Here is a 16403-nt window from a genome sequence, read left to right as displayed (position 1 = left end):
TCCTTGATCTCATGTCTCAGGTTCGTGTACTTCCTAATTTTTATCTCATAGGTATTCTGGACGTTGCTAGTGCTCGGCACTGCTATATCAATCAAGTAGGTAGTCCTTTCCATCTTGTCCACAAGGGTTATGTCCGGTCTGTTGTGCGGGATGGTCTTATCTGTTATAATGGCGCGGTTCCAGTATAGCTTGTGGGTTCAGGTCTCTAGTACTGCCTGGGGTTCATACCTATAGTATGGTACACTTTCTTTGGTCAACTGGTATTTCATCGCTAGCTTCTGATGTATTATCCTGGCTACCTAGTCGTGTCTATGAGTGTACTCAGTCTGGGTAATCACCTTGCACACCGCGGTGTGCAAGGTGATTAACCAGACTGAGGCCAGGTGGCATCGTCGACATGTGTCATCTGATATTCCGGGCTACTTTGCGATGTATAGTTTCTATAGTTTCTGGTGTTGATTACCTGGTCTTGGATGGCCAGCATGATTGTTGTTGTTTTGGTTTTTAGGAGCATTAGCAACTAAGGCCATATTGCTCCGGAATATGCGGTGGTCATTCCCTGACCTTTCTGCATCCTCCGTATTTGTGGTGACGGGCTCGAACCCCGGTCTAATCAAGAAGCGTGTGGTACGCACTGCTGCTCCTTCCCACCTGGCTACGGAGGCGCCTGGCCAACATGAATCCTTCAGTCTCGGGGAAGAGCGTCCCGCTGGTGAGCCATGCATTGGAAACAATGTTATCGATGTGATCTTGATGGAGATCATTGTAATGTCTGCCATGGAGTGTCTTCTTTGCCCATCTTTCTAACTTTGTTTCTTGTACCGTCTGGGCGGGAGGGGTTTCCTCGCTTAAGTTGAGTGGAGTATACCACTTATCTATCTATCTTCCTTATTGCCTGATGGAGTGGTACTGTGTTGTTCTCGAAGTAATCCTTCAGGTTAACTATCGCTGTTTTCTGTTGTTCTATCAGGTCTATCAGGCCCCTTCCTCCCTCTTTCTGAGCTATTGTTATTCTCTCCACTGCTTACTTCGGGTGGTGTTGGCAACTCTTGGTCATCATTGTCCTTGTCTTTCGCATGATATCTTCTAGCTCAGTGTTAGTCCAATCTATGACCCTGAATGTGTATGTCAGTACTGCAGCTGCATAGGTGTTTATGGCTTTAACTGTGTTCCCTCCATTCAATTTTGCTTTCAGCAGGCTTCTGAGTCTGATGATATTTTTCGGTCATTCAATTCTTGATTTCCTTGTGTTCTAACTGCTCAGCCTGCATCATCCCTAGGTATTTGTAGGTCTCTCCTTCTGTCATAGCTTCAATCTCTTTATCAGTCAGCAGCTGGTAGTTTCAGGCAACTAATTTTCCATGGTGCAGTGTGTGGGTCTTGCATTTTTATAGACCAAATTCCATCCTGATGTCCTTGCTCAATTCTTCGGTGATCTGGAGTAGTTTCTGAAGTTGCTTCTCGGTTGCCGCGTAGAGCTTGATGTCATCCATGTACATCAGGTTGGTGAGGGTGTACAGGTTCTTTCTTCCTTCTTTGAGGTTATATCCATACTTTCTGCCGTTGAGCAGCATGGTGGATAGCGGGTTGAGTGCTAGACAGAACCATAGTGGGCTCAGAGCATCATCCTGAAAGATTCCTCTTCTAATGGGGATTGGCCTGGTTGTGATGTTCTCGACCTTAATGGTGGTACTCCATTTGGCCATTGTTGTTCCTAGGAAGTTTGTCACTATCGGATTCACCTTGTAGATCTTCAGGGTCTCTATTAGGCAGCTATGAGGTACAGAGTCGAAGGCCTTGTGGTAATCGATGTAAGCCATATATAGGTTGCGGTGCTTCTTGAAGACTTGCTCCATAACTGCGGCATATATGATTAATTGCTCCTTGCATCCTTTCTGCTGTTCGGCCATTATGTTCTGACTCTAAGTACAGTTGGTCGTCGACTTACGACCGACTTGTGTTCTGACTGACAGGTCGTAAGTCGATCTGGTCGTATGTCGGCCATATATTTATTAACAGTATTTTTTAACCTTTCTAATCTTTTTATTATATTTATAATTTATTTTTATAATCTTTTAAATTTTTATCATCTTTTATTTTTCATTTTAAATACAGTAATGTTTTCATCTTTTATTTAGCGATACTGTACATACCTTCGTTTCTACGCCTAGGCTATCTCTCTCTCTCTGAGGTTAAATTCAAATGTTCTCTACATTTTAATTGGTTTATTGTTCATACTGTTTATAAAAAAACAAAACTACAATCTATAATTATATTGTGCATAATGTGAAAAATAATACTGTACATAATGTACTGTAAACACAAAAATACAATCTAAAATTAATGTAAAAATTAATACAAACGAAATTTACAAAATCAATTTTTAATCTTTGCTTGTGCTGGGTTGTGCATCGTCAGGGTCATGTTCTTGGGTTGAGGTAGGAGTTGTTTATTTATAAGAAACATTATGCAAAGCAAATCTTTTTTTAAAACGCTTAAACCACCCAGTACTAGCCTGAAAATCTTCTGCGTAATCGTCATCGGCGCGTGATTTTAAACTCTGAAACAAACTTCTAGCCTTTGCTTGCACTGTGTGAAGACTCATGGGTGTATTTTTTTGTATTAAATCTTCCATCCACACAAACAACAGTTTCTCCATTTCATGGATGGGTTCCTGTCGTTGTTTGGTTAAAATTGTAGACTTAATAGGTGCAGAACCTTTCACAGCTTCCCGAATTCTTTCTTTGTCCTTAAGTATCGTCGATACCGTGGAATGTGATAACTTCAAGTCACGTGCTATCGTATTCACTTTCTTTCCGCCTTCATACTGCTGGATAATTTTCATTTTACACTCTAAATCAATAGTTTTCCTTGACTTCTTAGCTGGCGTATATGTAGATGAAGGCATTTCCTTTTACTAAACATTTTATGCGTATTTCAGTAGAATTTTAATTAATACACCACCCGCAACAGATGCTTGAAAGCGACTGGGTGTATGTGTGAGAGAGAGCGACTGAGTGTATGTGCCTGGTGCTGTCCTCAGGCCTCCCGTCATCGATGTGCCTCCTCACCTGGGTTATGGGTGTCCTCAGTAGTGACTTCCTGATTTATTATTAATGAATTTATTATTTATTTTATTTTTTTTTTCTGTGGTCGTAAGTGCGGCCGGTCGTAAGTCGCATAGGTCGTAAGTCGACGACCAAGTGTAGTCTGATATCTTCTTAGTTGTGCAGCTGGTCAGGATCTTGTACATCATTGGGAGGCATGTGATTGGCCTGTATTTTGCTGGGTTTCTTGTATCTTCATCTTTAGGCTTCAGATATGTGACTCCTTCAGTGAGAAACTTCGGGACTGTCTCTTATCATTCAAGTGAACTGCTCTGCTAGGTGCTTGTGTGTGTGTGTGCAGGTGAGCTCCTTCTACCAATAGTTGTGGATGTTATCAATTTCTGGGGTTCGCCAGTTCTGGGTGTTCCTGGTCGACTGTTTTGCTTCTTCCTCTTCTCGAATCTCCCACTCTCTCATCTCTTGTATGTCCTTCGTTTTCTTCCATTCTACATCTATCCAGGACGCTCTGCTGTTATGTCTTACTTTACTGCTCCAGATATTTCCCCAGAATTCTTCAATCGTCTTCATCTCAGGTGGTCCATTTCCTGCTTTCTCATCTTCACCCAGTTTCCTGTAGAAGGCTCTTTCACGAAGTTTTTTTTTTTTTTTTTTTATTATTAATCATATAGTATTATTATTATATCGGTCTCCCAGCGTAATAGAGCCGCGTTCGCTTCCACCAATGCGGGATTCGAACCTGAGTCTATCAGGCTGGTAGTCCAATGCCTTAACCACTGGACTACCAGCCTAATAATAATAATAATTAATATTATTATTATTATTATTATTAGCCTTGAGGTGCAAGGAAGCCTGAGGCTTATGCTGCACCAGCCAAAAAAAAAAAAAAAATTCCCGTGTTACCCTGAGAGAGAGAGAGAGAGAGAGTGAGAGAGAGAGAGATTTGGTATTTGGTTTTTAGGAGCATTAGCAACTAAAGCCATATTGCTCTGGGGATATGTGGTGGTCATTCCCTGATCTTTCCGCATCCTCTGTATTTGGTGGTCATGGGCTCGAACCACGGTCTAATCAAGAAGCGTGTGCTACGCACTGCCGCTCCTGCCTACCTGCAAGAGAGAGAGAGAGAAGTAGAAGGGAATCACCAAGAAAGCAAGAAAGAGAAGAATGATGATGATATCCAGCTCAGGACCCTGGGTTTGCCAACCCCATACTCACCAGATGTGAGCCTCTGGGGTCCATTAATATTATGAGATACCGACCAACTATATTCAAAACTTTAATACTACCAAATCACTATTTACATCTAGTCATAATGATAAATATAAATACTATACAATTCATTTTAAAATGCATAAATTTTTTTTTATAATTTAAATATATTACTACAAATAAGAACTAACAAGGTAGTTAAATACTGGATGCATTACATTTCAGGTACAATAACAAATAATAATAATTCATAATTTCTAACAAAATAAGTAAATCTATCGACATTAAAATTGTTACAAAAATTTCTATAATATTTTAAGTAAGCATTGAAATTTTGAAACTGATCAGCTTTTGTTCCAAATTTAGAGTAATATTTCTGTAAGGGAAACTGGGAATTGAAATTAGAACCATCCCAAAGGTCAACAGATATATATTGAAAAGTTAGTAGCAGTCTGCACTTTTCCTGTTATTTAATACGAAAAAAATAATTTCATTTATGCTGATTTTTGTAGGAGGGAGAGGAAATAAGAACTGTGAAATCGTACCTGGCTCTGATATTTTCCCAAAGGCAAAAAACAACATAGGTTGAAAATTTGGCATTGATCCAAATTTTTGGTTTAGAATTCTATTAAATGAAATATACTTTTGTTTATATGAATAGATTTCTGTGGTCTGTAAAGAGGGGGACATGGGGGGAGCTATGATTGATTTTGAAACATTCCGGGGACCAGTTCTTACATATGATGTAAGAAAGCAAGCTTATACAGCATCTGCCAAAAAAAAAAGAAAAACTTTGTCATTTCATCCATCCATTCACTTCAAAAGTTTGTCCAGTTCCTCCCTGAATTTATTTAAGCTATCAATTTCCACGACAGATGGAAGTTTGTTCCAACACTCAACTGCTGGCTAAAGGCAAATTTCTCCACATCTATTCTACAACTGTCTTTCCTCAATTTGAATTTATGCCCCTTCAAGTGCATAATCTGAGCAAGAGGAAGAATCTTGTTGCCACAATTAGCATAGTAAACTTAACATATCAGAAGAGAAATCCTATTCTGTCAAAGTCAATCTGCAGAAATATGTAATTAAGCTTCATATGCAGAATAAATATTAAAAATGATAAAGTTCTGTATACATAGGAATAGGAATAACTGCACAAAACACTCACTGTTTAGACCAGCAGTTCTCAAACATTTTGTGCTCAGGATCCCTTTACATTCTTAAAAATTATTGAGAACCCCAAAGTCTTAGTCTTATTATGAAAATAGTTTTGAGCTCACAGACCCCCCTGAAAGGGTCTCAGGGATCCACAGGGGTCAATGGACCACACTTTCAGAACTGCTGGTTTAGACAATAACATTTAGCAATAACAGTAACTGCAACTTCATGCTTTTGAAGAATTTAACAGTTAAATCAAATTATGAATCTGCATTAAGAATCTGCAGATAAATGAACCACTAGGTGGCAGTGATCACAGTGTGTTGAAGTGGGATTTACTCAAGGAGGTAACTACCATCAGAGGTAAAGGGAAGGGTTTTTGTTTTCGTAAAGGCGACTATGATGGTCTGAGACAGTATTTAAATTCTATACAGTGGGACCAACTGATGATGTTACCAACAGCAAACTCAAAATGGGAAGCATTCAAGGAACTAATCTTGGAGGCTACCAGGCTTTACATACCAACTAAGAAATATTGTTCAAGGTTTAGGCCTAAATGGTTGTCAGATGAACTAATGAGACATGTGGCAGAGAAGAAAAATGCATGGGATACATACAAATTAATGGGTAACATGGAAGCCTATGATAGATATAAGTTGGTCTGTAACCAAGTCACAAAGGAGATTAGGCAGGCAAAGGCAGACTACGAAAAATCCTTGGCAAAGGATGCAAAGAAAAACAGAAAAGATTTCTTTACATATTTGAACTCGAGAAGGAAAGGAATGAATCAGATTGGTCCACTGGATATTGATGGTTCAACAGTTGAGGATCCTGCTCAGATGGCTAACAATCTAAACGAGTATTTTGCATCTACATTCACGCATGAGGAGTTATTCAGGAAGGAGAATGATGTAGGTAAAGTAAACATTGGCAGTGAGCTGGATGATTTTGTAATAACTGAGAGGAAAGTGGAGGAGAGATTGTTGAGGATAAACATAAAAAAGGCACCTGGGGTGGATGGGATCTATCCAGTTATATTAAAGGAGGCAGCAAAGGAAGTATGCAAACCCCTAGCCATAATTATGAGAGCTTCTTTGGACTCAGGGGAGGTACCCATAGACTGGAGATGTGCAAATGTAACCCCAATTCACAAAGGAGGAGGATCAAAGGCTGACACAAGTAATTATAGACCTGTTAGTTTAACTTCTGTTCCAGGTAAATTAATGGAGGCACTGGTTAAAGAAGCACTGCAGGATCATCTAGACAAGAATTCAGTTATAGCTCAGACGCAGCATGGTTTTGTTAAGGGCAGGTCTTGCCTGACCAATTTGATTGGATACTATGATGTAGTCACAAAAGAACTGGATGCAAGGAATAACTTTGATATTATTTATTTGGATCTTAGAAAGGCTTTTGATACTGTTGCACATGGAAGACTGCTGCACAAATTGGAGCAGTGTGGTATTGGAGGCAAATTGCTGCTATGGATAAGGGGATGGTTGAGTGGCAGAAGACAGAGAGTGGTAATCAATGGACACTGCTCAACGTGGACTAATGTTATTAGTGGAGTTCCTCAAGGTTCAGTGTTGGGTCCGTTGTTGTTTTCGGTGTTTATGAATGATATTGATGATGGTATATCAAGTTTAATGTCCAAGTTTGCAGATGATACAAAGGTGGGAAGGGTCGTTAAGGACACTACTGATGCTATGCTGCTGCAACAGGATCTGGAAAGGTTGAACAGATGGGCTGAGAGGTGGCAAATGAAGTTTAACATTGACAAATGTAAAGTACTACATATGGGAAACAGTAACCCCAGAGCAACGTATCAACTCTGCGGTACTACACTGACAGTGGTGGAGAATGAAAAGGACCTGGGGGTAATTGTGCAGGCAGATATGAAGTTCTCTGAGCAGTGCAGACGAGCTGCAAGAGTAGCTCATGGTGTCTTGTCAATGATATACAGAAATTTTTCTAGCAGGGATAAGGAGGTGATTATTCCCTTGTATAAGGCAATGGTTAGGCCACATCTTGAGTACTGTATACAGGTCTGGAGGCCTCATTTCAGGAAGGATGTAGAGCTGCTGGAACGGGTACAGAGAAGGGCAACAAGATTAGTGAATGGAACAAAGGGTTGCTCTTACGAAGAAAGGCTTAAGTTTTGCAAATTACAGAGTCTGGAGACTAGGCACCGGCGAGGTGATCTGATAGAGGTGTATAAGGCTTTGAATGGTTTGAGCATGCTCAATGCCAATGGGATTCTTCATCTTGCTCAGAATAATCACCTCAAAGGGCATAAATTCAAATTGAGGAAGGACGGATGTCGGATAGATGTGCGGAAATTTGCCTTTGGCCAGCGGGTGGTTGGTTGGTGGAACCGACTTCCATCACTTGTTGTTGAAGTTGATAGCCTAAACAAATTTAAAGCTCAACTGGACAGGTATTTCGAAAGAACGGAGGGGTGAAATGGGAGTGGGTTTTTTTTTTTTTTTTTTGGCTGATGCTGAATAAGCTTGCTTTCTTGCATCATATGCCTCTACTAATGCTAATGCTATGTGAGTTCATTCTGACATTTCATAAAATACAATACAGATGAGCATTTTGCTAATAGGCAATTTTTGAAAAGAAACATTATCAATACACACCTTTCAGTCCCTCTCGAAATATGCTCTCCAAGGTCTCACAAAATGGAAGAAGAGAAGGATGGTGATCTCTTATTTCTACTACTCTAGGAGACTGGCGAAGATCGAAAATACATCCTTTCAAGATAAAAGTATTAAAAGAATTCAGAATTATGGGAGCAATATAAAATTAAAAGTAGTGATAATACTTCTATTTATAATTATAGTAATTAATTAAACATTACAATCTCAAATCTTTTAAAGAATACAAGAGATAATGATTATATAAGAAAAATGAATCACCAAAATAATAATAAGACTTATTCCAGTTTGTGACAATCCACTGCCCATAGGTGAATAATGTGAAATCTGGTCTGCTATTCCCTGGGATTTTATATTAGAAGTGGCAAATGATGCAAGGAAGCAACCATATAATATAAAAACAGCCAAAAAATAAAAATAAAATAAATAAAACTAACAATATCATCTGGCCATTCCTTCTAATAGTTTGTCTAGTACTTTTTATTGGAATTTATTCAACCTACCCTCATTCAAAACGATGGATAGAAACTGCTTTAAAAAATAATTACTCTCTGGCTTGGAGCAAATTTTTGAAATTTGCTCTAAGCCAGAGAGTAGTTGAAAAATGGCTGCAGGATATATCTACTCTGCAGCCTTTTTCAATTTATATCCTATTATGTGTTATACAAGAAAGATAAGGATCCTATCAACATTTTAGCTTACTCAATCCATTTAAAGCTTTGAACACTGCAATCAGGTCTTGCTGAAGGAGCATAATTTCCAAGCAAATAAAATTTGCAGAACTGTATTCTTTTGAGGTTGGAATACCTTTTTGTGTCCTGGATTTCTCATCTTTATAGGTTAGGCCATTCAAGATATAGCCTAACCATTGCCTTATACAATTGGATGATCACTACCTTGTCCCTACGAGCAAAATTTCTCCATATCATTGACAAAAACCCAGTAACCTGTCTCAGCAGCCTATCTGCCTACAATAATTCTCAAAAAAACTTCATGTCAGACTGTAAATTACCCCTAGATCGCTTTCTTTCTCCACTACACCCAGTGTGGTGTGGGACCACCTAGTTGGTATGTATTCTGGGATTATTACTGTCCCTATGTAGCACCTTACATTTATCAATGCTAACCCTCATTACCACTGCTGCAACAAGACCACTTCTCTAGGTATTGTTTCAGCAGCACACCTTGATCCTTGTAATTAACCATCCTGCACACCTTTGTATCATCTATAGCCTTAGATAGTAAGCTTGATATGCCTTCAATATCATTATTAAATAATGCAAACAATAAGTGGACCCAATACTGAACCTTTAAAGACGACTAATATCATCAGTCCAAGAAGAGCAGTGCCCATCTATAACAACAATCTGTCTTCTACTACTCAACCATCTCTTTATCCATGGCAGTAACTTGTCCCTAATGCAACACTGCTCTACTCTGTATACCAGTCTTTCATGTGCAACAACATCAGAAACTTTACTGAAATCTAAATATATAATGTCAAAATTCTTTTTTCATCCAGTTCCTTTGTTAATGTGTCACAGCATCTAATCAGTTTGATCACACAGGTTCTCCACTTAACGTATCCATGCTGTGATTTCTGTATATCTAAGTTACAATACTTCTTCAACCATTGACCCACATTATTTTTCTTGGAATAGAAGTGAAGCTTACAATTCTATAATTACTCACTTGAAACTTTGATCCCCCCCTTTGTGAATATGAGGGAGAGATATCTGCACATCTCCAATCTATAGGCACCTCCCCTGAATCCAAAAATACGCTAATAATTATGGCCAAAGGCATGTTTACCTCTTTTGCTACTTCCTTTAATATGATTAGATAAATGCCGACCGGGCTAGCTGGGTAGGTAAAGTGCCTGCCTGGCAACACAAAGGTCGTGGGTTCGATTCCCACCTTGGGCTGGATATCACGATGGTGCCGAACCAACCAGTTGGTTGGATATCCCGGCCACGATACACAAAGGAAGCAAGAAAAAACTGGTTCCATTCTGTATTGATCACATCATACGAAATAAATAAATAAATTAGACAAATTACATCAACCTCAGATAACTTGTTTACTTTTAACTTCAAAAATTTTTTTCCCACTTTCATCTGTTATTGCAAAATCATTTAGCTCCCAATTATAATTATGCTGTTCAAACAAGATCTACAAAAATTAGACAGATGGACTGAGAAATGGCAACTAATGTTTAACATTGACAAATACAAGATAATGCATATGGCTAGCAGTATTCCCAGAGTAACATATCAACTACGTGGTACTACACTCAGAGTAGCAGAAAATGAAAACAAACTGGGGTAATTGTGCCGTCAAATATGATGTTCTCTGAGCAGTGCAAACAGGAAGCCAGAGCAGCTCATGAGGTTTTGTCAATGAGATACAGGAATTTTTCTAGAAAGGATAAGGAGGTGATTATTAGCATTAGTAGAGGCATATGATGCAAGAAAGCAAACTTATGCAGCATCAACCAAAAAAAAGAAAAAAAAAAAAAAAAAACACTTCCACTTCACCCCTCCATTCGTTCATTCGAAATACCTGTCCAGCTGAGCCTTAAATTTATTTAGGCTATCAACTTCCACAACAATGGATGGAAGTTTGTTCCACCAACCAACTACCCACTGGCTAAAGGCAAATTTTCACCCATCTGTCCTACATCTGTCTTTCCTCAATCTGAATTTATGCCCTCACAGGTGATTATTCTGAGCAAGAGGAAGAATCCCATTGGCATTGAGCATGGTCAAACCATTCAGGGCTTTATACACCTCTATCAGATCACCTCGCAGGTGCCTGGTCTCAAGACACTGTAATTTGCCTTATGAAGCATTTGTAAAAGAAAGACTTCATAAGGCTTCTTATGAAGCCTTTCTTCATAAGAGCAACCGATTGTTCCATCCACTAATCTTGTTGCCCTTCTCTGTACTCATTCCAGCAGCTCTACACCCTTCTTGAAATGAGGCCTAAAGACCTGTATACAGTACTCAAGGTGTGGCCTGACAATTGCCTTATACAAGGGAATAATCACCTCCTTATCCCTGCTAGAAAAATTCCTGTATATCATTAACAAGAAACCATGAGCTACTCTTGCGGCCTATCTGCACTGCTCAGAGAAATTCATATTTGCCTGCACACTTACCCGGAGGTCCTTTCCATTCTCTACCACTGTCAGTGTAGTACCACAGAGTTGATACGTTGTTCTGGGGTTCCTGTTTCCCATATGTAGTACTTTACATTTGTCAATGTTAAACTTCATTTGCCACCTCTCAGCCTATCTGCATCACGTTTCCAGATCCTGTTGCAGCAGCATAGCGTCAGTAGTGGCCTTAACAACCCTGCCAACCTTTGTATCATCTGCAAACTTGGACATTAAGCTTAAAATACCATCATCAATATCATTTATAAATACAGAAAACAATATTGGACCCAACACTGAACCCTGAGGGACTCCACTAATAACATTCGTCCACAATGAGCAGTGTCCATTGATTACCACTCTGTCTTCTCCCCCTCAACCACCCCATTATCCACTGCAGCAATTTGTCTCCAATGCCACACTGCTCCAATTTGTGCAGCAGTCTTCCATGTGCAACAGTATCAAAAGCCTTTCTAAGATCCAAATATATAATATCAAAGTTATTTCCTGCATCCAGTTCTTTTGTCACTGCATCATAGTATCCAATCAAATTGGTCAGGCAAGACTTTCCCTTAACAAAACCATGCTGTGTCCGAGCTATAACTGAAGTCTTGTCTAGATGATCCTGCAGTGCTTCTTTAACCAGTGCCTCCATTAATTTTCCTGGAACAGAAGTTAAACTCACAGGTCTATAATTACCTGTGTCAGCCTTTGATCCTCCTTTGGAATTGGGGTCACATTTGCACATCTCCAGTATGGGTACCTCCCCTGAGTCCAAGGAAGCTATCATAATTATGGCTAAGGGTTTGCTTACTTCCTTTGCTGTCTCCTTTAATATAACCAGATAGATCCCATCCACCCCAGGTGCCTTTCTTGCGTTTATCTTCAACAATTTCTCCTCCAATTTACTCTCAGTTATTACAAGATTATCTAGCTTACTGCCAGAGTTGAATACACATCTGGCATTCCCCTCGCTGAATAACTCCTCATGTGTGAATGTTGATGCAAAATATTCATTTAGTTTGTTAGTTACCTGAGCAGGATCATCAACAGTTGAACCATCGATATCAAGTGGACCAATCTGGTTCATCCCCCCCATTCTAGAGTTTACATGAGTAAAGAACACTTCGCTGTTTTTCTTTGCATCCTTTGCAGATTTCTCATAATCTGCCTTCGCCTGCCTAACCTCCTTTTGTAACTTGGTTACAGATCAACTTATATCTATCATAGGCTTCTGTGTCACGTGTTAATTTATATGTATCCCATGCATTTTTCTTCTCTGCCATATGTCTCATTAGTTCATCTTACATCCATTTAGGCCTAAACCTTGAATGATATTCCTTAGTTGGTATGTAAAGCCTAGTAGCTTCCAAGATAAGTTCTTTGAATGCTTCCCATTTTGAATTTGCTGTTGGTAACATCATCGGTTGGTCCCACTGTATAGAATTTAAATACTGTCTCAGTCCATCGTAGTCTTCTTTACGAATACAAAACCCTTCCCTTTACCCCTGATGGTAGTTATCTCTTTGAGTAAATGTCACTTCAGCACATTGTGATCACTGCCACCTAGTGGTTCTTTATGTGCAGATTCTTAATGCATGAAGAATCACTACTGATAATCCAATCAAGAGTATTACTCCCTCTAGTTGCCTCCGAAACATGCTGATGTAGAAAACAATCATCCAATAAATCCACAAAAGCCTTGCTAGTGTGTGAGTGATCAACCCACAAATTCCAGTCAATATCTGGGAAATTAAAATCCCCCATTATAAGACTCTCTGATTTACTGGCCCACTCTATTTCCCTGTACAGTTTCTTATTATACTCATCAGAGTAGTTAGGCCTATAGCACACTACTACTCTCAATTTTGATCTCCCAATGCTTATGTCACACCAAACTGACTCGACACTGCACTGTCCAGCGATGTCGACTGGCTTCACTTCCTTGGATTTTATGTGTTTCTTAACTAATAGCATAACACCTCCTCCCTTCCTATCCTGTCTATCCTTTCTGTACACATTGTACTCCCAAAATTCCAGTTCTGCATTTATATCTGTGTGACACCAAGTCTCTGAAATCCCAACATTATCTGCCTTTGATGTTTTGAGCAATACCTCAAATTCTTCAAATTTATTTACCAATCTCCTAGCATTGGTGTACACGCAAGTACACATGCACCTGTTCCTTTTCTTAGCTACCTTAACACAACCCATGTGTTTACTTGTACTGCAATGACTCCTAGCAGTCTCTGAAATATCCTGCATCTTGTTTTCCAGGCTGCTGCTCATTCCAATAGAAGCAGTGCAAGAATCACTTTCAACTCTGCCAGTGACTACTGTTAATCTATTAGTCCTTCTATCCCCCCAGCTAACAGTTTTCCGACCGACCTAACACTGCCTTGATAGCATCAGCAAATATTCTTGCACCCTTTCTATTTAAGTGTATCCCATCCCTGTAGAAGCAGTCTCTCCTGTTAACAAGTACAGACCCGGCCGGAAAACATTCTACCCCTTGAGCCTTGCACAATCTTTCCGGGGCCGAATTGATCGACAAGGCTCTCATCATATACTCCCTCCTATCGTGTCTGGGCAGAATTGCAGACACTTTCAAATTTAACCCTAATTCACGGCTTTTTTCAACAGTGACCTGTACTTGTTATGTAATTCTGCCAGTCTCCTACTCTTAATATCATTAGTGCCAACGTGTACAATTATATCAGCTTTTGTGCCCTTAAAAGATGATATCCGCTCTACAATGTCATCAACCTTTGCCCCTGACTGACATACCCTGGTCCTGTTCCACCTATCCTTTTTACAAAGCATGTTCCCCGTTTCCCTGACAATAGAGTCACCAACAACTACTAGTTCCTGTGGGACCAGCGCATTCTGCCTTGGGGGTTGCCGCTGTGTTGCGTGATGACCAAGTGCAAGCTCTAGCGTTGATGTGGGCAGCTGAGAGCTTGATGGGCCCCTCAATTTAGATCCTTCGAAGGCATTCACCCTGTCCTTCAAGCTCTCATATAGGCCCATAACAACGCTGAGTTGTCGCCTGATTTCGTTACACTCCTTGCATCGCATGCACACACAAAGACATTCCCCATGGCAATATTATGTCCTATACCCGATTGCTCCACAAACATCATGCAAGCAGTGCATTTTAAAAGGCTGTGATTCAGAGGGCAACTGCCCCCCCCCCCCCTCAGTTCTCCCCTGAGCCACAGCACTCCCATTAGCTTGAGCATTTTTGCTTTGCTGCTCTGGTCAGAGTCATGATTTCGATTTAATTTCAATAAAATTTCAATTTCATTACAAAATTATAATCCTAAACTTGTATCCCAACACAGTTATAACGCTATATATATTTTTCAGTATCGAGTATTATCTACGAGTTCTGTTTATATAACTGCCATATCAAGTAATGTATTAATTAATTATGTTACGTTTGTAATCTAAATCGTTATATGTATTTAGTTAAAAGTACAATTAAATTGACAACGAAGTTTAACAAAATTAATAGATTTTACTGATTAATTGAAAATATTATATTATATACTGTACTATACTAAGCTTATGCTATCTAGTTCGGGTTATAACGTTGTGTCGTATAACAATGGCGGGAACTTACGAACGAACACTTAAGTATTAATTAACTTCCAAATCTCGCTGTCTCAATTCAGAATAAACTAAGGATCCTGACTAGGTCTATAAGCTACTTATAGAAAATAATTTGATGTAACAATTGGTCAATAAAGCGGCTAAATATGGCTAAAAAACTTCTTGTTCAGCAGAGTTGCAGTCGCTTAGGTTCAGTGTGGTATACTGCTTGTGTATCTTCCTTATGGCCTGGTGGAGTGCTGCTGTGTGTTTCTGGAAGTAATCCTTCAGGTTAACTATCGCTGTCTTCTGTTGCTCAATGAGATCTATCAGGCCCCTTCCTCCTTCTTCCCGGGCAATTGTCAGTCTCTCCACAGCAGATTTCGGGTGGTGTTGGTGGCTCTTGGTCATCATTGTCCTTGTCTTTCTCATGATATCCTCCAGCTCGGTGTTAGTCCAATCTATGAGCCCGAAGGAGTATGTTAGCACAGGGACTGCACAGGTGTTTATGGCTTTAACTGTGTTCCCTCCATTCAGCTTTGCTTTCAGCAGGCTTCTGAGACTCTGGTGGTATTTTTCGGTCAGGCAGGCCTTAATTTTCTTTAGCTGTAACTACTGTGCCTGTATCATCCTCTAAGTATTTGTAGGCCTCTCCCTCTACCATGGCTTCGATCTCTTTACCACTCTGCAGCTGGTAGTTTCGGTTGACTAATTTTCCCTGATGCAATCTGTGGGTCTTGCATTTGTCTAGACTAAATTCCATCTTAATATCATTGCTGAATCTTTGGTGATCTGGAGTAGTTATTATTATTATTATCATATGGTGCAAGGAAGTCTGAGGCTTATGCTACACCAGCCAAATTCGGAACTATCCTGAGAGAGAGAGAGAGAGAGAGAGAGAGAGAGAGAGAGAGAGAGAGAGAGAGAGAGAGAGAGAGAGAGAGAGAGAGAGAGAGAGAACAAGAATCAGAAGTAGAAGAGAATCACCAAGAGAGAGAAGAATGATGATATCCAGCTCAGGACCCCCTGCTTGTGCCAAGCCCATACATACCAGATGTGAGTCCCTAGGGTAAATTTGTCTACTTCTTTAAATTTAATTAACCTATCAACTGCCACAACAACAGATGGACTCGTGGTTGACCGCTGAATTTAGCCAGCAATCAACCACTAGCTTGCTAAACACAAAAATGAAAACTTCCGCACATCTATTATGCAACTGTCCTTTCAGAATTTGAAACTGTGCCCCTCCCAGGCGTGTAGTCTGAGAAAGAGAAAAGATCCCATCAGCATTGATCTTGCTCAATCCATTCAAATGTATCCCATGCAAATCTGCCTTTGATGTCTTGACTTGCACTTCAAGGTCATCAAATTTATTAACAGTATCAAAGCCTTAAACACTTCAATCAGATCACATTGCAGGTACCTAGTCTCCAGATGCTGCAAACTGCAAAACTGAAGCTTTCTCGGGAAGCACATTCTGTGTTCCACTCATCAAACTTGCTGCCCTTGTCTGCATTCATTCCAGCATCCCCACAATCATCCAAAAATGAAGTCTCCAGA

The 16403-nt window shown here is 39.8% G+C and overlaps 1 protein-coding gene across 3 annotated transcripts in view; it reads right to left on the bottom strand.

The window, feature by feature from the left end:
- Positions 1 to 16403, bottom strand: part of LOC150076660 (uncharacterized) — a 349756-nt gene that overhangs the window by 307124 nt on the left and 26229 nt on the right. For all 3 annotated transcript variants that reach the window (XM_090386112.1, XM_090386111.1, XM_090386113.1), the window contains exon 2: positions 8075 to 8188. In XM_090386112.1, the coding sequence (XP_090242238.1) occupies positions 8075 to 8188 (114 nt within the window). The remainder of the gene's footprint in view (positions 1 to 8074; positions 8189 to 16403) is intronic.

Source organism: Mastigoproctus giganteus, chromosome 12 (assembly GCF_048544385.1).
Source record: "Mastigoproctus giganteus isolate SK-2022 chromosome 12, ASM4854438v1, whole genome shotgun sequence".
Taxonomy (NCBI): Eukaryota; Metazoa; Arthropoda; class Arachnida; order Uropygi; family Thelyphonidae; genus Mastigoproctus; species Mastigoproctus giganteus.
This window is presented reverse-complemented; position numbering and strand designations above follow the sequence as displayed.